The following is a 22,994-nucleotide window of genomic DNA, read 5'->3' on the forward strand; positions in this document are numbered from 1 at the left end:
GCCCGTAGGGTGCCGCCTGCACTCCTCCACCTCTCTTGTGAAGTAGTGGGGAGTTGGCTCCTCCCACTCTCCGCCCCTGGGCGGAGTCTTGTAGTTATAAGGCTGGCAGTGACCTGAGCTCACTGCCAGTTATTGGTTCTGTCAGCTTCTAGTCAGTCCTGTCTGCAGTTCTTTCAGTCAGTTCTCTAGTTTGCTCGTCAGCTTCCTCTCCCAGCTTGCCTTGTGCTCTGTATTTTCGGTTTGGTCACTCCATCTGCCTTTTCTGTCGGCACTCTGTCCCCCGTTAGTTAGTTTCATCTGTGCAGTCGCCAGGTCCCTAGCCAGGGTAGGGACCGCCGTCCAGTTGTCCGCCTGGGGTTAGCCAGGGTCGAGGCAAGTAGGCAGGGACAGTGGGGTGCGGTAAGTTCAGGGCACCCCACCTGGCGCTCGGGGGTCAGAGTGCCGTAACAATATTGGCCTAAAATCCCGACCATCTGAAGTGTAGGATTTCAGTGCATTCATTCAGATGGGCGATGTTTAGCCACATAAAATCGGACGACCAGAAAAAATAGCACATACGCTGCTGAATCTAGCATTTCATACGTGGCCAGAAAAGACAGGCCGTGCCCTATCTTTTGACTGCGATCAGCACGGCTAGCACTGCTAAACTCCCTCCTCCTCCCTTTGCTGGCAGCTCCCATAGGGAGCTTCTATAGGAGCTTCTATTGCCAGGAGCTGCCGGCAAAGTAGGGGGAGGAAGTTTAGTAGATTTCTCCCTGGCCAACAGAATGCCGGGCCACGGCGCACAGACGCCGCACCCGGCCATGTGAATGAGTGAGAAAATGAAAGATCTGGCCGGGAGTTAGTTGCAGCTTTTTCTCATACATACATTTTTCAGCCGCAATGTGGCTGGTCGAAAAACGCATCGCCCATGTAAATGAGGCCCTAAGTTGATTTTCTGTTTTCATCATGTTAATTAGGTCACAATTAAGATTTCTTGAGTACTCACTCCTGGATCTAAGCATTTCTTTAGCTGAGGTGGTCGCTTATGTATTCTGCATTCTTTTGTCATTTCAGATTCACATTCTTCCCCTCTTGGTATAGTAATCACACCCAGAGTGTTCCCTTGCAATATAATAATCAGCTTCCAGAATGCCCCCTTCTGGTATTATAATCACATCCAGCCCACGTCCCTGGCGAACGACTCATGTGCCTTCCATGAGTGAATGGCACCAGGAAATGGCACAACTATGCCACATGGAAGAACGTCATAGAGAGACAGAGAAATTCCTAATAATATGGCAGTCTTGGCTGGACTTTGTGTCCTCCACGGAGTTCGAGACCCTGTTTTCATGAAATTCCATAAACTTGCATAAACTTTAATAGCTCAACAAGAGGGAAACTAAGATTGAAATTATCTACAAAGTGGTAGACACATCGGACTGACCATGGAATGGTTATACCTGACCTCTTCTCAGCAACCCCGTTTTCTTTTTCCTTCTTCTTTTTCTTTTCTTGTGCAGTTTTTTTTTCTCCATTTATCTTGGAGCCAAGAACAATATAATCTATAAATGAAGATAAGCCTGCACTTATATGGTTAATTCTTAGGAGATCGTTTGATGCATTAGAGACAAACCATGCGACAAGATAGGCAAAGGAAATTTTAAGATGGACTCGGTCAGTTATGTTTTTGTAATTTATTTTTATAATCCCCCCCATTCCTCCCCTCTCTCGCCCGCCGGCACCCGAATCTTTAGAGACGAGCGGGCAGGTACTTCCATAAGGCACTACTCGCTCGGGTAGTTTACCTTAGCGAGTACGCTCACTCATAATCACATCCAGAGCATGTCCTTGTGGTATTATAATCACATCTACATTGTCTTCTCAACACCCCATAACTATTAATTTGCCCTGAAAGTCTTATTATGGGCAAATACTGCAGTAGGACCACTTCAAGTGCTTGACTTGGTACAACGGAGTCGTCTGCTGTAGCCCATTACCCCCTTTTTTTCCCCACTTATCTAAAATAACCACCGACAACTTCTTTTTGGATTAATTTTTTGGCCACAGCAGCCAATTTATTACAACATAACATTATAACATAAATACACTTTTTTAACCCTATTCCGAAACTATTTTGGAGAGATCCTTGGAGCTCCCAACTAAAACTATCTGTCGCCTCACCAACCAAGGAAAAATAGGTGTAACTGCCTCCCGTCTCCTAACACCTGACTCGGGAGACCCTATTTTTCCTAAACCACGCCTCCCGTCTCTAATCACCTGACTCAGGAGACTCGCCACTTCGCCTCGAGTTGCCTACCTCCCGACCCCGGGGCTATCTAGCCATACCCCGGCTAGCAACAACAACCACTTTTGCAGGGAACCCCCTGTCAAACCAAGAGGCGACCTGCCCACCTACTACTTAATCCGAACCGGAGGGGGGAGGAGGTAACTCTACTACCCCTGCCTCCCCCCCCCCCTCCTATATTGACTCCAAGGACCCCTCCCTAACCGCCACAGCCAGCACGGCTTGAGCCCTCAAGCCTGCGCCGCCCTCCACAAGACCAAGGCGCGCTCAATTCCCTCCTGCACCGCCTCTAGCCACAAATCCAGCCCAATTTCATTTAGATGAACCACATCCTGCCTCCAATAATTCCCAGTGCCAGCCTCCAAATCAATGTGTCGCACTGCCACTTCCCCGTTCCTACCGACAAAGCGAGAAACCTCTCTGTTAAGTTTGATTCTCGCCTTGTCCAAACCTTTTGCTGACGGAACGAACTTCCAAATCCTCCTTGGCACTATCTCTGACCAAACAACTACCAATTTTCGATGCGACGCCAATAGTCTTAAGATATCATACCTGATATCTCTCGACAAGTCCCTAAATGGTCTCTTACCCAAATCATTACCCCCGGCGTGCACCACGACTATGTCCGGGACCCTGTCCAGGCTAACCATCCTCTGAAATTCGTGTAAAACCTTGCACCACGACATCCCTCTAATTCCCATCCACCTCAACACCGCCTCAGACCTAGGGAACCTCAACTGCCTCCCATCTTGCCTAACGCTAGCTCTCTCTGCCCCCCAATGCACATAGGAGTGCCCCATAATCCACACTAACGCCGATTGTGGACCTGCAACAAAAGAAAAACAATATTGAACAGTTCCCCTTTTAAAAAACTACCCCCCCTCCACAAAAACTTTTACAACAACTGAGGACGCACATACAATTTATACCACCCTGATTGCCACCTGCCTATCCTCCTAATCGATTCTCCCGGTAACCCTTGTACCCTTGCCTCCGTAGCTGCCCCCACTCTAAACGAGTCCCAAATTGTGAGCCATCCAGACCCAACTGTAGCAGCGCCTTCTTAAAGACCGCTGCAAACAGGAAACGTGACAAAAACTGACCCCTCTCGTGCTGCAGTAAAGGGCCCAATCTCTCGCTCGCTACCCTAATATAATTCTTCCACGCCTTCACGGGGCACATAGTTGCACCATGAACCCTCCCCAACCCAACCAACTGCCCCCGCCCTGCCTGATCTGTTTTCGATCGCCGAATAAACAACTCCAGATGGTCATCAACTTCTGTTACGTCCGCCATCTGTAAACCTCCCCCAATCAGTTTACTGGGTGAAACCAACTCCCCCACCCTTAATGCCCCAAAAAAGGCTAATGAAAATGCTAACCTGAATAACAATCTTTCAAATAATTCACCACAAATGCTTTCCAGCACCAACCCAATCTTTTCTAATAATTCAAACGAAACTGGCATACGAGAATCAACCCTTTCCTTTCCCTTCTTAAAACCCTTTAACACTTGCTTAACTAAAAAGTTCTTAGTTATGTCCCCCAAACCCCTTAATTTACACCCGAACGCCACCCCTGCCATAAAGTGATTAACACGCGACACCGAAATATTGTCCTGCTCTACCTTTCCCAACCACCTCAACAACGCCCCCACTCTATCCTCCTCCGATTCTCCTGACCTAAGATGTCCCAACCAACCTTCCCACTTCTGCCATGCCGCGATATAAGCAGCTCTGGTACCATGAGTCAGTGACCTCTCAATCAGGTGCCCCACTGCTCTCTTACCACACTCCAGAGATGAGACGGGCACGTCCTCCCCTGCTCCTCCGCTTCTGGGGCCAGGGTCCTGAATCGCTCCCACTGAAAACGAGAAAGAGCATCCGCAATTGAATTCTTTATCCCTGGTACGTGCACCGCCACAATCCAAATATTCAGCTTCAGGCCCTCCAAAACCAAGTGGCGTAACAAATTCACCACCCGGGGGGGAGGAAGCAGTCAAGGAATTAATCACCTGTACCACCCCCATATTGTCGCAATGGAACCTCACCTTCATATTCTAAAGACGAGCGCCCCAAAGCGCAACGGCCACCACTATTGGAAACAATTCCAACAGCACAAGATTCTTTATGATACCCTCCACCTTCCATCTCTCTGGCCATTCCCCAGCGCACCATTGCCCTTGGCAATATACTCCGAATCCAGCACTCCCCGCCACGTCCGTGAAAAGCTCATAATCCACGTTCTCACTCACCTCTGAGATGATCATGGACCTCCAATTATATTTCCTTAAAAATGACGACCATACTGCCAAATCCCCTTTTACATTCCTCCCCAATCTAATGTAGTGATGCGGGGCTCGAACCCCCGCTGTGGCCGACGCCATTCTCCGACAAAAAATCCGCCCCATAGGCATTATCCTGCAAGCAAAATTGAACTTGCCCAATAATGACTGGAGCCCTTTCAGCGTAATTTTCTGCAATCCCCGGGGTCTTTCCACCTCACTTTTTAAGTCCTTCAGCTTGTCCTCCGGTAACTGGCACACCATCGCCTCGGTATCAATCAAGATACCCAAAAACTGAAGGGAAGTCGTGGGTCCCTCCGTCTTACCAGGTGCCAATGGTACTCCAAAGCGCTCGGCCACCCACTGTAATGTTCCCAGCAAAGTCGCACACACTGGCGACTCCCCTGGTCCAATACACAAGAAGTCATCAAGGTAGTGGATTACTGACTGCGACTCTGCAGTGTCCTTCACTACCCATTCCAGAAATGTGCTGAAGGCTTCAAAGTATGCACACGAGATTGAGCATCCCATGGGCAAACACCTATCAGCGAAGTACTTTCCATCCCAAAAGCAGCCCAGTAAGCGAATGCTGTCCGGGGCCACTGGCAAGAGGCGAAAAGCTGACTCAATGTCAGCCTTCGCTAACAGCACCCCTCTCCCATATCTTCTCACCCAGTGTACCGCCGCGTCGAACGATGTGTAAACTACCGAACAAATCTCGGGGTCTATGCCATCATTCACTGATGCCCCTTTTGGATAAGAAAGATGGTGTATTAACCGAAACTTGTTCGGTTCCCTCTTGGGGACTACTCCAAGAGGAGACACCACAAAATCCGTCAAGGGAGGCTCCTGAAAAGGACCTGCCATCCTACCTAAACTAACTTCTTTCGCGAGTTTTTCCGAAACCACCTCCGGATTCCTCATGGCCGAAAGTAAATTCCTCGTCGAGAATGGAATTTCGTGCAACGGGGGCGGAATGTGAAACCCGTCCCGAAAACCCTCCAGTAGTAATGTGGCCTTCTCCCTGTCAGGATACCTATTTAGGAACCTGACCATCCCTTCCAGTTTCACCAGCGTCGTCCCTTTTTCCAAACCCCCCTGGGGCTTTTCCTTTTCCTTTCTTGAAGCATTTTGATGCTCCATGCGACCCGGCATTACAATGGGAGCAGATATGCTTAAATCTGCAACCTTGCCCGAATTTGCATTGGCCCTCATTAAATTGCCAACACAAACCGACCCTATTACTCCCTGACTGTCCCCCTTGGTTTCCTCCATGAGAGATAGAGTCCAGGCCTGATGGCCCGGCTCCCCCATGAAAGGACTGTCCATATCGACTAGGCGCCATAACCCATAACCATAAACCGATATCCTTCTGGTCCCATCGGATTGACGGCCTTATTGCCTTCCGTTGCCTAAACTGCTCATCGTATCTAAGCCAGGTTTGACCCCCGTACACTCGATATGCTTCGCCTATTGAGTCTAAATAACAGAAAAGGCCCGAGCAGTTATCCGGCGCCTTTTCACCTATCACACTCGCCAAGATGGCGAAAGCCTGTAACCAGTTGTTGAAAGTCTGAGGAATTAAACGCCACCTGCGTTTTTCTTCCTCCTCCTTTTTGTATTCCGTCCTTTTGCCTTTGTCCAAATTGAATTTTTCCAAAGGCAGGAGGGAGAATATTTCAACATATTCATCCCTCCATATCTTCTCTCTAACCTCCTTTTTTAAATGGGCCCCTAAGGGGCCCTCGAAGCACACATATACTTCACCCTTTGCCCTATCATCCAACCGCACCGCTTCCCCGTCTTTTTCTGTTTGAACTGCAACCGCCACCCCCGACGCCGACTCCTCTACCCCTACCGAGCTCCCACACAGAGTACTCACCCTACTGGATGTTGCTGGCAGCGAGCTACTCCAAGCCACAACCGGCGACGGTCCAATGCCTGGCCCCCCACTACCCCTTGCCTGTTCTCCCCCAGTCCCCCCGGCGGGGGCTCCCGTCACTGAGACCTCCCTACCGGTCGACGCACTACACGGCGTGCTATACGCCGAAACAGGCAATCCGGCAGGCCACACTTCCTGCTCCGCAGAAATTCCCACATGCAACCTAACAGTGCCCTCATCTCACTGTCCCCCCCACGCGCCCCGGAAAAATTGACGCCACCACTGCCTACCCCCAAATTCTCCCCGGCGGGCACAGATCTAGTAACCACATTGCAAGTGTTTTGTAGCATGGGTAACTCACCGGGCTGCATAGGTGCTGTCCGCCCACCAGCCGCCGATCCGTCTTCCTGGCGTCTCGTCCTGGAGTCCATCCACGTCCCGCTCAGTCCATCCGATTCCTCTGCCGACTGCTGCCTCTCTGCTGCGCGCGCAGCCGCCCCGCTGGAACTCAAAAAACCGGCATTAGGAACATCTCCCGGACCAGCCTGCCGCTGTCCCCCTCTGTGCTCCATCCTCTGCTCCCTATTCTGCTCCCTGGCCTCCTGGCCGGCCCCCCCACTAAGTCCACACTGCTCCACACCTGCAGCTCTGGACTCCCGGCTAACTGCTTCCCCCGATCCCCTCGACGAGCCGGGGCAGGGGCGCTCCTCTCTGCTACTCTCGATGCTGGAACGGCCCCCCCCTCTCACTGCTCCTGGAGCCGACTGTGCAGCCGCAGGCCCCGCCCCCCTTCCAGCACGGGCACCTGAGCTGCACGCTGTGCTACTCAGCCGGGCAGGATTCCTCACAGCCCTGCTCCCCCCCGCCTGCCGTTGCGGGGGGCAACCCGGCTGGAGGTACCATTGCTGGGCTCCTTGTGCGGCGCCGGTCTCCCGACAGTCTTCTTCCTCCGGTCTTCTCCCGCTGTCCTTCTCCTTTCTCCCGCTGGTCTTACTTTACTCGTCTCAGGTCTTCACTCTTCTTTCTGTCCGGCTCCAGGTCCTTCTTCTTCCTCTGCTGCACCCGGAATGACTCCACCCGCTCTTTTCGCACTCTTTCTTACCCATAATCCTTCACTGCCCCCCTTTTAGCCCCTCCCCTTTTACCCCATACTCTCCTGTTTACTTTTAAAACTATTAACCCCTTCCTCCCCGTTAACCCCGTCATGTTCGCCTCCACCTATTGTCCTGCGGGCTCCGGTTCCAGCCTCCCTTTTGTTCTTTGTGCGTAGCTTCTTTTTGGTTACTAAGCCATTACATATTATATGATATCTTGGGTGTGCACGTCTTTCTTCATGTTTGTTGTGTTTTATGGTTTTGTTGCATATAACAGTTGTAGACTTGAATGAATGGATATGCAATCAATATATTTAATCATCAAAGCTGTGCTGTGGGATGTACTCGGGAGGGGTTTCATCTCTCCTATAGGAGAGCACCTAAAAGAGGTGTAGACACCTAAGAGGTGAGTGAGAGGACTTATAAGGCCATGCATGCTCTTCTCGAAATATATGCAAGTAAGGAAGATGGAACAATACCTCTGCAGCGCCACCTATTGGATGGCAGAATTCATTTAAATCAATGGTGAAACCGGCGTAACCCAGGTGAACCTCTGCGTTGGAGCATCCCGCTGGAGAGTTCACCACTGATCCGACTGAAAACACCAGAAGAAAAAGCGCTGCATGCAAAACTTTTCCTTCTGCCCAAAAGCCAGGCAGCTAGTCGGAAAGTGGATAGACCATATTATAGTCAATGGGGTCCGCCCGATGCTGTTCGGTTCTGTCCAAAGACAGAGGTGTTCGGCCGTGGGGATTCCTCTTTTCTATTCCTTGAATGTAGCAGGAAAGGAGAACCCAGAGCGCAGATGTGAAACCACCCTTAGAATGACCCTCCAGTCCCTGTGTAGTGGCCGGCACTCGTAATTTCAGATGCAGCTCGCTGCTCCAACCCTGATGTAGTGGCCAGCACTTGTAATTGCAGGCACATCTCTCATTGAAATCAATGGGATCCCCGCCTGCAATTACATGTGCCGACCGCTACACAGGGGTCAAAGTAGCGGCTTTCACTCCAACCCTCTTGTATCCCGGCACTGATCGCCATGGAAAATCCCTTTTTAAGTATGGCATTCGAGACCCAAGACTTTGTAAATTCTCCACATAATAGCAGATTTATGAAACTGTCGAAAAGAAAACCTGCCTTTGTTGCCCATAGCAACAATTTTTTAAAAGCAGAATACAAAATGAAATCTGTGCTGTGATTGGTTGCTGCGGGCTACAAAGTCAGATTTTCTTTTAGACAGTTATGAGTAATCTGATTGACACTCATTCATCAAAGCAGTCTAAAGGTCCATTTACACACTCAGATGATCGCTCAAAATTCATCAGAAACTGACAGTTTTGAGAGATTATTTTGCATTAGCTACTAACGGCCTAATCAGCCCATTAGTAGCTAACTAGCTTCATTTGCATGTATTTAGAGAACAGCAGGTGGCCTGTTCTCTAAATACATTGCTTTTGTTCTGCCGCAGGCAGCAGGCTGCTTACAATGCTGTCAGCGCTGCCTGCGGAGAAAGCAGCATGCCGTCCCTCTTATCAGGGACAACTACTTTTATGCTAAACTCAGTGATGGACGACGAGTGCAAGTAAGTACACGATGAGCACACATTTACACGCAATAGCTATCGCTCAAAAGCTGTCGTTTGGACGAATTTTGAGCGATAATCGTTGCGTGTAAATCAGCCTGAAGACTGCCTGCTGCCCATAGCAACCAATCACAGTGCAGCTTTCATTTCTTAAACTCTTGTGGTAAAGTGAAAGCTGCGCTGTGATTGGTTGCTGGGGTCAACAAAGAGACATATTATAAATGAAGCACAATTATGATTCTGTTCCAATAGAAAACTGAATCAAGCACACGGGTGGGAATGTTAAATGCATGTCATACAATTTATTCACCTGGTTATATACCGTGTCCCATGTATCTGTCAACCTTACTGACTACAGCACATAAAGGGGAGAGGGACACACAGCACCTATGGCAAAAAGGCTTCACAAGCCTCCTAAGTGAGAAGTAGTTGCCCGCTACTTGCTTGCCCTTGCACTTCTTCACCCCCGTCCTGATGCCCATAGCCGTCTTAGGGGCGACGATACTGATATGTCTTTGTACAGAGTATCTCTGTGGTCTCTACATGCTCACTAATCTACACATTAACCAGAATCTGACCGCACTGTCCAGACGAGGGCCGATTATTTTTGAATGGGTCGAAACTTAATTTCTGAGGACTTGAGGGAGTAAAAGTTTCCTCTGAAGTGGTACCAGATGATCCCTTTTCCTTTGGTGGAGTGTTTGCCCCTCAGGTATTCCCCATTCAGGTTGGAGAAATGGCAGGACTCAAACCACCAGCCTCCTTTGTAGTATTCGGCGCAGCTTTGTTCAGCTCGACTAGACTTGTCATTGTTCTGGTCGCGGGTGGAGAAGGCCTGATCCTTCTGTGTTTCTAGGGAATCACCTGGAAAAAGGGAAACATCAGAATAATTAACCGCTAAAGGACTAGGGTGTTTGAGTCCAAAAGAACGAGACACTTCCGCTCCGACCCCTGTGTATTTACGGCGCTGTCAGCAGGCGCCCGATCAGCTGATCAGGCAGGGTCAGGAACGGCAGACCACAGTCGATGAACTATTGATGAACTATCCTGAGGATACATCATCAATAATATTTTTCCTTGAAAATCCTTTTAATATGTGTATCAAAATATTTCATTTTGAGAATGCCTGTTTGGTTAAAACCAATTGAAAATGTCACCAGAAAGCATTGTGGGAAAATATTGAGATTTGTATTCATTTCAAATCCATCTCTATTTTCTCTAAACTCAGGCTCATTAATAAAACGGCACCATAGCAAGAAGCCATCACCCCAATACAGCTCTATACTGACGACCATCCATTAGGATTAGGAGCCGTACTGGCTTGAAACACGTAAGATTAGAGATGACTACATGGTTTTAACTGTGATGTAATAAAGAATTGGATTTTAATTGTTTACTGCTAGACCATTCCTTCACTTTTCCACAATGAGAGGCTGCTGGTTTATAGCCCCAAATTCCTCATCAATTATGACCAAACCCTCAATGCATCTACTAAGGATATTGAAATAACAGATTCATAAGGTAAATCTCCAGCACAGTTATACGTGAACGGGACTGGAAGTTGCTCTTACCTGCTGTTCCTTCAGTGTAAGAACCGTACCGCAGAATATATTGGTCAGACTCTGACTCAATTTTGAAATGGCTGTATGTGGCGTAGGTTCGGTTGCCTTCAAAGTCTTCCAAGTCAAACCGGAGTTGATATGACCCTGCAAGAAATAATCACAGCTGCTTAAAGTTCCATTGTTTTTTTCATTGCCCAGTCCCAACCAAGTCCATTGGGTTCTGTTTGGTCCAGTTGTAAGAGGGAAGAGTGCTACCCCGCACCTCGTCTCACTAGTGACAGCAGCCACTTCCACCGCTTTCAGCTCTATCTCTTGCCATGGACAAGGCAGGTGGGTTGTTCAGGGGTGAGGTGCTTTGGCGCTCCAAGTGCCACGACTAAGCCCAACTCTATGACTGTGTCATGGCCCAGCAGGAGAGAGAAGAAGGAGTTCCAGGTGCTGGAAATGGAAGCTCACCATGCAAACATGGTGTTCTAAGTGGACCGTGTTGCGAGTAGTAAAGCGTTAACCTCGTAAAGTATGGACTATGTGATTTGTATTTCTGTTTACCAGAATTGAACTCCTTACAGCATTATTGATGCTGTTTCCTGCATTACTGTTAGTTCATATTGTGTCTAATGTATTATAAATCCTAGCATTTCGTTAGCTGTAGGTGAGTCTGCAGAACACGTTACTTACTTTTTTATTATTAGAATAGTATTCACTTTCATTCATTTGTAAATAAATATTGTAATTTTTTGTAACTCCATCTGCTGCATCACATCCTGAATCACGGCACCAACTACCCGTGACGCAGTCTTTCGATGACAAGTAGAGAACCACTTAAAATTTGCTGGCGGCCATCTAAAAAGGGAGTTGTGATAAAAGTTTGCACTATACTGCACTTCCAATAGTCATCTGATGACCTGTTACTGGTGTCCCTGAGCACCAAATTACTACAGAAGATACAACACACTTTTAATCATGTCCTTCACCCACCAATGAGTTTACCTGAGTTTGTGAGGCGATGGAGATGTTCATTTCCAAGCCAAAATTCACTCAGCTGACTACCAAACCCCACCTGATAGGTGTTCCAGTCACGATTAAAGTCCACCGAACCATCAACACGTCTCTGAAACACCTGGGAAGATAAAGGGCAGGTAGACATCAAGGCGAGATTCACACTGCACTACATGTAGTATTATAAGTTATGTACAAAGGGGATGGTTCCATTACAGGCGATGGTAATATGTGGACAGGAGTGAGATGGAAATAAAATTGTCTACCCAGGGCAGAAGCTCCGCTAAAAGGAGAAGCTGCAAAGCATCATTGGACCCAATTTGAGCACATGAAAAACTTAGCAAGTATCCTATATAAAGACATTGTAGGGGAGGGGGAGGGATTTATTACCCCAATTGCCCCAGACTTTCAGTGTTAAAAATAAAAGTCACACTTTTGGTACTTTTTGCTTTTTATTGCATCTTTACAATCTTTTTTGTGTATATATGGGCGTGGTTAATCAGCTGTGGGCATGTCCACCTGACCCAAAAAGATTAAGTATGATTAATACCAAGTATACCAGAAATTTACTCCAACTCATAGTTGACATAGATTTCTTTCTATGGTACATGGATGGCTCAAGATGCGCCTAATGTATTGAATCATGGCCCCTTCTTACATTAGATGCATCTTACTATGGTACATTTTTTGAAAGGCCAGTTTTAATAAATGTGCCCGAGTGTATGAATAACTTACAATCCAGCCTCCCCCATCTGTATCCATGTCACACAGAACTGCCAAGGGTCGCCTGCCGTCAGGGTATATTGTATACCATCCTGTCAGGTGTAAGCCGATGTCCTTCAGCTCTTTACAGTTCTTGGCCCCTACATAGCGGATGGACAGATAGGGTCACTGTGGTCACGCACATCCAGAACAAGAACTCTTCTGCCAGTTGGCTGGCAACAGATGCCATCAATGTCAGGAACTTACCACTAAATTCCTTTGGGCACGTGGCACCCTTGTCACCCTTTTCACCTGGAGGAAGTGTGAAAACCACATAAACAGATATCAATGCCACCATGACATACTGCGTACTTATCCATCCTAATTGTTCGTGTTGGCAAACCACTAAATCATTTGGGTTTTGGAAGGCTTGTATGTTGAAGGTTCATAGCAGAACTTGGTGGAAGGCTCATACATGATCATACACATCTGCACAATACTTGCCTATTTTCCCAGATTGTATGGAAGTCTCTAGAAATAGGCAAAGCAGATGTATCTCTTGTAAAGCCTGTTGTCAACTGGCACTAGGGGGAGCTGGCAGCATAGAGAATTTTACTGTTCCGATTGACTATAAAAAGATGCATGAGCTATAAGACCCACCTGAAATGGGGTGTTAAAGGGAGTCTGTCAGCTGGAACCTACTGTGCCAACTGCAGGCATGATGTTATAGAGCAGGAGAAGCTGAGAAAATTGATATATAGTTTTATAGAGAAAGATTCAGTAGAACTTGTGTTTTATGCATTTATATCTCTGCTCATTGTGAGCTGAACAGTCCAGTGGGCGGAGCTATCAGTGATTGGCAGCTGCCCCAGCCATACACAGCTGCCAATCACTGATAGGACCGCCCACTGGACTGTTCAGCTCAGAATGGGCAGGGATATAAATGCATAAAACAAGTTATGCTGAATCTTTCCCCATAAAGCTATATATCAATTTGCTCAGGCCCTCCTACTACATCACATGATGCCTGCAGTTTGGACAGCATGTTCCAGCTGACCAACTCCCTTAAAACTGCTATAAACATCTAGTATGTGACTGCAAGGCTCAGTGAGCACAGACACAGCAAATAACCACATAAAATAGGCAAACTTTGTCTGAAGCATACAAAACAATGTAAAATGTCAAACACGTCAGTAACCTGAGATTTCCCTCCTCCGTTACCTATACATGACCCCCGACATCTGTACCTGGTACTCCTGGTTTTCCGGGAGGTCCTCTGTCTCCTGCGCACAAATAAAAAGAAGTAAGTACTACAAAATGTACAGCCAGCCTGGAAAGGTATTCACTTAAAGGGACACTAACGTTTCAGACAACTTCTGCTCATCTACTAGCTTGTGTCAGTCTTGTTATTTCCGTCATATACTTGCATTAAAAGTTTACTTGTTTTAACACAGTAAATCACATTTGAAGTGGCTGCAACTAGATGCCGAAACTTCCAGCTCCTTTGCAATCAATTGCCTGTTGTTAGGTACAGAGCTTCTTAGGAACAAGGATGCAGAGATGTTTCCTTGGCAATGGGGGGAGGAGCTATCTTCACAGGGGCACTCCTGTGCACTCAGAGGCTGCAGGCTGACATCTGCAGTCACTGTGAAAATGAGAATGTCTAAATAGTCCTGGGAGAACAGAAGGATGGGCATTCAGTTACTGCCCCCCTGCTGATTGGATCACAGACTGTGCAATGCTGCAAGGGAAGTAAGGGCAAGAAAGTGCAGGACAGTGAACTACTGGTTGAATGCTAGCTTTTCTACATGAAAGTGGATTACAGACAGCAGGGCAACAGAAAAATGGGGAAGACTACCTGAAAATCAGATCTAACAGATGTGAAGCAGGGTGCAAACAGCAGCAAATGAGCAAGTAAGGAGAACCTTGTGCATTTTAGAAAACTTGTTGAAAATTCGAGTACAATTTAAGCTTGCAGTGTGGAGAGTGATAATTTAGTTTTCCTATTATCTATATCTAAAGACCCCAATCAAGAAATAGATCATCGACGTGTTAAGGAAAGGAACCTATATTACCACTATGGGAAAGGGTTCTTTACAGTAAAACTCTGGAAGGTCTGACCCCAAGAGGTGGCAGTGGGAGAAATTCATACAACAGTGTCAATTTGATTAAGGGAACTTTCCAGGCTGCCTTTTTGGGAGTCAGAAAATGGGCTCACCACAACTCCTGTGAGGTGAAGATGGCTAGAATAGCCAAACTAAAAAACTAAAACAGCTAGGAGGTTGGAACTTGGTAGACATGTCAATATGTGTGACTGATCTGTTAAAGCAACCTTCTGGTTTCATGACAAAGTTTTCGTCCCAGGACCAGGGTGGGGGTATATTACCTGCACTTGTTTTTCTTTGGTGACCCTCTGATCCACTGGTTCTGGGTTCTGTATTCAGCTGTCCAAGATGGCTGACAACCTTCAGACTACCTAATTCCCAGTCTTTCAATGCACTATACCTGCTCTCTGATTGGCCAGGGCTGCTCACATGATCAGTGCGATGATTTTTGGCAGATTTTCATCTGCATTTTTCAAAAGCCATAATTTTTTAAATCTTTCCATTGAGGTGGGCTTGTTTTTTGCGTGGCAAATTGTAGTTTTTATTGGTGCTATTTTTGGGTACATAAGACTATATTGTAAAACTGTTATAAATTTTTTTATAATAGCAGGGAGAGAAAACGCATCAATTCTGCCATAGATTTTTTTTACAGCATTAATAATGCTGCATAAATGACACAATAATTTTTTTCTGCGGGTCGGTACGATTACAACGATACCAAAAATGTGTTGGATTCTAATTTTTTTTTAAAATTATGCTAATATTGGAAAATGCACCAAAAAGGTTTTTTTTTAATTTTTTTACATTAGTTTTATCTTTTTTTTAACACTTTTTTATGTCCCTGTAGGGAATTTGTACAATAACACCTATGATGCCTATGATAAAGCATTGCAGGACTTCTGTCCTGCAATGCCTTATTGCTTGTATTAGTAATCATAGGCACTGGCAATGCAGGACGCCTGTATCTGGCATCCTGTTGCCATTGCAACCCATCGGGCTCTCTGCGATTTCATTGCAAGGCTCCCTCTGTGAGCCCTTTACATGCCGCGATTTACATAGATCGTGGCAGGGAAGGGGTTAACAGCGGGGATCATAAGAGATCTCATGCTATCCCCAGGACGTAAATGTACGTTCTGTTGCGTTAAGTACCCCTCTGCCAGGACATACAGTTACGTCCTGTGGCGGGAATGGGTTAAGGTACCAATGCCTTCTTAGGTTCACTCCTGTTCTTTATATATTAGGTGTATCTTGGCATCTGTGTGTGCCTTCACAGAAGTGTATGCCGGTCCAGTTTTAAAAAATGTTAATCTAGGGTGGCCGTGCCCCCTCCGACAAGCCACACACCCTTTTCAGGAAAGTGTCAGGTGGCACAAACCACCAAATGGTGCAAAAGTTTTGTGCAAAGAAGCCTTTTTTTTTTAAACACCAGAAGCCAGTGTGAACAGTTACATGAATGTCCCCCATTATGTCAGATCTTTACTTAAATGTTGGCACAGTAATAACAGTAGTTGCCTTGTCTTGATGAGTGTGGTGGAGGCCTCTTGAAGGTTGAGGCCTAGGAATGTTTACCCCCATTTATCCATCCTATAATCCAGACCTGACTTTATGGAATTCCTGTATGTGCCAGAGTATAGAGCAGATATAAGATCTAGATCCCTAGAGTTCTAGATCTTACAAAACTGCAACTTCCATCCATTCGGGGATCGGTAATTGTGACAGCTGGAGGGTTATATGATGGAGACCATTGGTGCAGGCATTCACTCTAGGGTTGTGTCCAGTCTAGGTAGGTAAGGATCTATTATGGTTCACATTACCTTGATTTCCTGGGGGTCCCTGAGCCCCTGGTTCACCAGGATCCCCCTTTTCACCTAAGAGTAAAACATATATCATTAGACCTATTGAACCAAAGCCAAGCAGTTTTCCATCAGTCGTTTTTACCTTTATCTCCCCGGGGTCCTGGGTCTCCAACTAACCCCTCCTGTCCTAAATAAAACAGAATCCATATTAATAGTTGTCATTTCATGAAATGTGTCCTCACCTATAATAAAAATGTATGGCAGCATTTTAGGGCATGGGCACCATGGTTTTCTACTGACCCCGAAACTGAGATCACTTCAGGGTTCTACAATACAATGTCATAAAAACGGATATAACCAGCGGGTCAAATATCACACTAAGCATATCTACAAATAAGGCAGCATTTATGTACTGTATCAGGATACCTTTGACTCCAATGGGTCCCGGTGGTCCACGCAAACCCGGTAAACCCTGAGGTCCAGGACATCCTTGCAGAACAGTTAGCCGGTTGAGATCCCCGATCTCGAAGACCTTTACTTCTAAGGAGAGAATGGTGTTCCTTAAGTTACTGCTGTTACGTGGCAGAGCATAGGTATTAGCTAGATAAGCAAAGATATAATAGAAATACTATACCATGATGGGTATGTTCACACAGTGGATTTTGGTGCAGATTCTGCACCTCAATCTGTTACCATACAGTGCGGCATGGGGTCCCGCGGTCGGCGCGCGTCGCTCCGGCGTCGGCTCCAGCAGCCTGGAGCCCTGTGTCGAGGTCATCCCAGCAGCTTGGGTTGGCCAGTGGGTGGCGGCGTGGGCGTGCCCGCCCGTAGGATGCCGCCCGCACTCCTCTGTGCTTCTTATACAGCAGTGGGTGGAGTTGCCTCCTCCCACTCTCCGCCCCTGGGCGGAACCTTGTGGTTAAAAGACTGGCAGTGAACTGAGCTCATTGCCAGTTATTGGTTCTGCATGCACCTAGCCAGTCTGTCTGTGGTTCCCCTCAGTCAGTCAGCTCCCTCTGGTCCCCTATCACTCTGTCTGTTTGTGTTGGTTCTGTTTGCCTCTAACCTGGTCTGGCCCAGTCAGCACTAGTTGCTATCCTGCACCCTGCCAGTTTGCCTGTGAGCTCCATCTCCAGCCTTGTCAGTTTTGTTGGTCTGATTCATCTGCCTCCTCTGTCGGCACTCTGTCCCCCCCATTAGGTAGTTTTCTGCTTGTCAGCCGCCAGGTCCCCAGCCAGAGCAGGGACCGCCGTCCAGTTGTCCGCCTGGGGTTAGCCAGGGCCGAGGCAAGTAGGCAGGGACAGTGGGGTGCGGGAAGATCAGGGCATCCCACTTGGCACTCGGGGGGCAGAGTGCCGTAACATAATAACTGGCCCTTAAAATATTGTTTTTCTTTTCATGGCGGCGATCAGCGCCCTTGCAAACCAGCTGCAAGACCTGGTGCTGGTGATCTGGGATTTGTCAGCCCGCATGGTGGCCCAGGAGCAGTGGGCGTTGTCGCAGGAGCAGAACGCCTCTACCTGTCCCGAACCCAAGTGCCCTCTTCCCGAGGTGTTCTCTGAGGAGAGGAACAAGTTTTTCGTTTTCCAACAGGCGTGTCGCCTGTTTTTTCGGATGCGTCCCCGTTCTTCCGGCTCGGAGGTCCAGAGGGTCGGGCTTATAATGTCCCTGCTGCGGGGCTCTGCCCAGACTTGGGCCTTTTCCATTCCCGAGGGTTCCCCCTCCCTGCAGTCGGTGGACTCCTTTTTTCAGGAACTCGGGGGTATCTTCGATGAACCAGACCGAGTGGGGTTGGCGGTTGCGCGGTTGCTGGCGCTGCATCAGGGGTCGCTTTGTGTGGAGGATTATTGCTCCAATTTCAGACGCTATGCGGGTGATACTGCATGGAACGATAGCGCCCTGAAAGACGTTTTTATGCAAGGTCTCTCAGACGCGGTCAAAGAACTGTTGATCTCCCATCCCGTTCCCGGGTCCTTAAAGGAGGCTATGGAGCTAGCAGTGAAGGCAGATAGGAGGCTCAGGGCTGGGAAGCAAGATAGACCGACCCATAGAGTCAGGGAGGTCATTTGTCCTGTTCCCTCCCCGTCCGTACCAGTCTCTGTTCCCGAACCTATGGAACTGGACCCGCTGGACCCCAAGGAGCGACGCCGGATTCGGTTATTACATAATCTCTGTCTCTACTGCGGGAAAGCTGGACATCGGGTGATAACTTGCCCCTGGAGGCCTCAGCGTCCACAGTCTGAAACGGCAGAAAGACTTCCAGTCCTAGGCGATTGCAGGGAGGGTCGCCTAGGACCTCAGGTACGTCCTAGACTTCTGATACCCTGCCAGGTTAGATTCCGGAACTTCTCCCGCCTAGGGCAGGCGTTTATTGATTCCGGAGCAGCTGCTAACCTGATAAGCATGCGTCTCGTTGAGCCCCTGAGGGCTGAATTTGTGGCGCTGAAGACGCCAATTCGTTTTGCTAGCATTGATGCTACTCCTCTTGCTTCGGGCTTGGTACGATGGAGGACCCCAGTGTTACAACTCATGGTGGGGGGTTGCCATTTGGAAGGTCTATCATTCCTGGTGATGGAGAAAATGTCGGTAGACATGGTACTAGGGAGGCCGTGGCTGGCGTTGCACAACCCCCAATTCGATTGGGCCACTGGGGAGCTAACCCAGTGGGGGCCGTCCTGCCATAGCCATCGTGCTCCCCCTCCCCCCTGCTCAGTCGAACAGAAGGGGTACCGGTCCTCTGGCAATCGCAAAAGGAGGGGTCGCACGGGGTGCCATAAGTCTTTGTCGAAACCTGTTGTCTCTTCGGTGATGCCCACCTCCGGTCCCCCGCCGCCCACCCTGGTCTGTGATGAAGTTGAACACAAGGCCCAGGAGGTCCTGGATTCTTGCCGGGGTCCAGGAACCGTACAATATTTGGTGGCCCGGAAGAGTTTTTTGGAGTATGATAGCTCAGATGACAGTGATTGTAAAGTTAGAGATGCCTCAGATTTTGAAGGCAGCGTCATTGGTAGCGAGGATGGGTCAAAAGACAGTGGCGAATGGTTGGACATTGACTCGGAAGACGACCTGAAACATGACGATATGTCAATGGTTGGCCCTGAAGGAAATGGGGCAGCCACAGACTACCGAAGTCATGGTCCTGAGGATCAGTCCATGGTGTCCGCTCAGGAGGGTCACATTCTCGGGTTGGTACAGCGTTTTCACAGCCTTTGCCTGGATAAGCCTGGTCGAGTTTCCGGGGGCCCGGAGGTCCCCCGTCAGAGGGGGGGTAATGTTACCATACAGTGCGGCATGGGGTCCCGCGGTCGGCGCGCGTCGCTCCGGCGTCGGCTCCAGCAGCCTGGAGCCCTGTGTCGAGGTCATCCCAGCAGCTTGGGTTGGCCAGTGGGCGGCGGCGTGGGCGTGCCCGCCCGTAGGGTGCCGCCCGCACTCCTCTGTGCTTCTTATACAGCAGTGGGTGGAGTTGCCTCCTCCCACTCTCCGCCCCTGGGCGGAACCTTGTGGTTAAAAGACTGGCAGTGAACTGAGCTCATTGCCAGTTATTGGTTCTGCATGCACCTAGCCAGTCTGTCTGTGGTTCCCCTCAGTCAGTCCCTAGTTGTCGGTCAGCTCCCTCTGGTCCCCTATCACTCTGTCTGTTTGTGTTGGTTCTGTTTGCCTCTAATCTAGTCTGGCCCAGTCAGTACTAGTTGCTATCCAGCACCCTGCCAGTTGGCCTACGAGTTCCATCTCCAGCCTTGTCAGTTTTGTTGGTCTGATTCATCTGCCTCCTCTGTCGGCACTCTGTCCCCCCCATTAGGTAGTTTCCTGCTTGTCAGCCGCCAGGTCCCTAGCCAGAGCAGGGACCGCCGTCCAGTTGTCCGCCTGGGGTTAGCCAGGGCCGAGGCAAGTAGGCAGGGACAGTGGGGTGCGGGAAGATCAGGGCATCCCACTTGGCACTCGGGGGGGCAGAGTGCCGTAACACAATCTGCACCAAATTCACATCCTATTCATTCGATTCAAATTTTCCCACTCTGGATTTGAAATCCGCATTGTCAAAAAAATAGAGAAGTGACATGTCGCATGTGCGCGGAATCCGGGTCTGAAAAAGGCTAGATCCATGTGCGAATCTGCGGCCAAAAATTAATATAACGTTGTCAAAAATCTGCAATGGAAGATGTCTGCCACGCAGAAAAATCCACAGCAGATTCTGCGGCCTGAACATATCCTAATAATACCATAGAGGTACAATATTACTGTATAGGTGTCATACCTGCGGGAAAACAACCTGGGCTTACATCTAATCCATCCATCGTTCTGTGCAAAAGTCTTAGGCAGGTGTGGGAAAAGTGCAGCAAAACAAGAATGCTTTCAAAAATAGAGGCGTTAGGGTGCTTTACACGGGCGTATGCATAGAAACATAGTAACATAGTTCGTAAGGCCGAATGAAGACAATATCTATCTAGTCCAGCCTGTCTATCCTCCTGTGTTGTTGATCCAGAGGAAGGCAAAAAAACCCCTAAGAGCAGAAGCCAATTAGCATTTTGGGGGAAAAATTCCTTCCCGACTCCCTAATGGCAATCAGACTAATCCCTGGATCAACCCCTAATAGTTCCTACCTGCCTGTAAACCCGGATTAACAATTAACCTAAGATTTATATCCTGTAATATCCTTCCTCTCCAGAAAGACATCTAGTCCCCTTTTAAACTCCTCTATGGATTTTGCCATCACCACTTCCTCAGGCAGAGAGTTCCACAGTCTCACTGCTCTTACAGTAAAGAATCCCCTTCTGTGTTGGTGATGAAACCTGCTTTCCTCTAAACATAACGGATGTCCTCTTGTTACATATTTCGGTCCATAAATATGCAGTATATTCATGAGCTGCTGCCCTGCGTTTTTCTGTTTATCTGCAATCTTTTTAGGCATGTCAGAAAAAACACGAAATCCCATTGATGGGCTATTGCGGTGTATAATATGCAACAAGATAGGACATCCTGTGCTTTTTTGCATGCGACCGAAAGTCGCATAAAAGTTTGCAGCTGTGAATGAACCCATTGAAATCTAAGGGTTGTATTCACTGCGTATTACGCTGCATATTACGCTCGTGTAAATGAGCAGTTAATAGTTTATTTTTGTCAATTAAAATGCAAAGTAACAGAATAAGAGAGAAATCCAAATCACATCAGTATTTGGCAATAGTCGCTGAACGCTGTCATTGGCTGCAGCAGCAGGTTTACGGGACGTCACAGGCTGACAGCACATTGGAGACCATAGCTGCCGGCGGAGGACGAGTGGGAAGCGGTTTCAGCTGCTTGTTATTTTACACCATGGGGGGCCTGTTAAGATGCCATTACATAACTTGAACAACCCTTTATTGACTGTATTTCAACTTACCTATAAAAATGATCATTATCACGTGTTAGTATAATTGGTAAATCATACCTCCTGATTATAATCCTGCCAAATCCCCGACTCTGTACAAGTGTACCTAGAAGAACTGCTGCTGTTGTGAAGGTGAAGGACGATCGCACCAAATATTGATGTAATTTACATTTCTCTTTTGTTCAGTCACTTTGCAGTTTGGTAATTGACAAAAATAAACAATTACGACTTCTAATTTTGAAAGCATTCTAAAGCCCCATTTACACACAACGATTATCGCTCAAAATTCGCTCAAACAATGCCTTTTGAGCAATAATCGTTGCGTATAAATGCTACCATTGTTGTCTTTTCGTCCGAACGATGATTTTTAGTTGAGTCTAAAATCCATCGTTCGGCCAGGCAGCTGATTGCAGGGACCACATATTGTATTCAGCTGCAGTCCAGTGGGAGAACAAATGGGCTGTATGCAGATAACAGACCACCTTCTGTTATCTGCATACAGCGAAGGGAGGCTCATTTACATGCAAATGAAGCTAATAATCTGCTAATGGGCATTAGCAGCTTATGCAAAATGATTGCTCAAGCTTTCAATCACCCTATCTTTTGAATGATTTTGAGCGATCATCTTTGCTTGTAAATGGGGCTTTATTTTATAGCATTTTTTCCACAGCTGCCTAAAAGTACTGTATTTATCTTATCATCTCTGTCTCTCATCGATCGATCTTTCTCAGATCTCTCGATCCTTCTTTCTTAGATCTTTCCTTCTCAGATCTCTCTCGGTTCCCATATATCCCTATCTACCCCTCACTCTCCTTTCATATACATGGAGATATTGGAACTATTCTTACCTGGACATGAGGCATCTTCCTGACAAGACACAATCAGGATCCCACTGAAGACATACAGTGTAAATTGCGATAACACCTGCATAGTGCTTTCTGTCTTCCGTCCGCCGATACCTGCAAAGCTTATTAATCCCTAACCTTGCTGCAAACAGAGAGAGTATCCTAATATTGACCGCACTTCCCGTAATGCCCAAGTGACCCCTCCAACCTCCCCCAATGACCATTTCACAATCAAAGGGAAATGCTAATCTAGGATGCCACCGACGGGTGATCATTGTGTATTTACCCAACCAGGTGAAGGTCGGTTCTTTCACTTTTTGCTGTATATTTGTTTTACACAATATCAATGTTTTGGATTTGGGGAGTTTTTAGTGAGAATTTCCATAGAAGACGACGTAATATTAATAAGTAACCTTTTATGTACTTCTCAACAGCACTATACAGAATTTAAAGAGGAGATGTCCCCGGGCCTTGTCCACAATTCAATATCAGTCC

General features: G+C 47.7%; 2 protein-coding genes across 5 annotated transcripts in view; both read right to left on the minus strand.

Annotated features, from left to right (window-relative positions):
- Positions 1-7,514, minus strand: part of LOC136580148 (ficolin-1-A-like) — a 53,892-nt gene extending 46,378 nt beyond the window's left edge. For 2 of the 4 annotated variants that reach the window (XM_066580474.1, XM_066580473.1), the window contains exons 1-3: positions 6,814-7,514; positions 4,075-4,149; positions 1,443-1,544 (exon numbers count right to left, since the gene is read on the minus strand). In XM_066580474.1, coding sequence (XP_066436571.1) covers positions 1,443-1,544; positions 4,075-4,149; positions 6,814-7,024 — 388 coding nt within the window. In that variant the 5' untranslated portion in view covers positions 7,025-7,514. The remainder of the gene's footprint in view (positions 1-1,442; positions 1,545-4,074; positions 4,150-6,813) is intronic. The other 2 variants (XM_066580475.1, XM_066580477.1) reach the window with 2 other exon arrangements.
- A 1,948-nt stretch (positions 7,515-9,462) lies between these two features.
- Positions 9,463-22,642, minus strand: LOC136579695 (ficolin-1-A-like). Its single transcript, XM_066579752.1, has 10 exons — positions 22,503-22,642; positions 16,719-16,832; positions 16,435-16,479; positions 16,311-16,364; positions 13,639-13,674; positions 12,659-12,703; positions 12,425-12,552; positions 11,681-11,810; positions 10,700-10,834; positions 9,463-9,992 (listed from the first exon to the last, which is right to left on the minus strand). The coding sequence occupies exons 1-10, from the start codon at positions 22,582-22,584 to the stop codon at positions 9,730-9,732; spliced, it is 1,032 nt and encodes a 343-aa protein (XP_066435849.1). The 5' UTR covers positions 22,585-22,642; the 3' UTR covers positions 9,463-9,729.
- Positions 22,643-22,994: the final 352 nt, after the last annotated feature.

This window comes from Eleutherodactylus coqui, chromosome 10 (genome assembly GCF_035609145.1).
Source record: "Eleutherodactylus coqui strain aEleCoq1 chromosome 10, aEleCoq1.hap1, whole genome shotgun sequence".
NCBI lineage: Eukaryota > Metazoa > Chordata > Amphibia > Anura > Eleutherodactylidae > Eleutherodactylus > Eleutherodactylus coqui.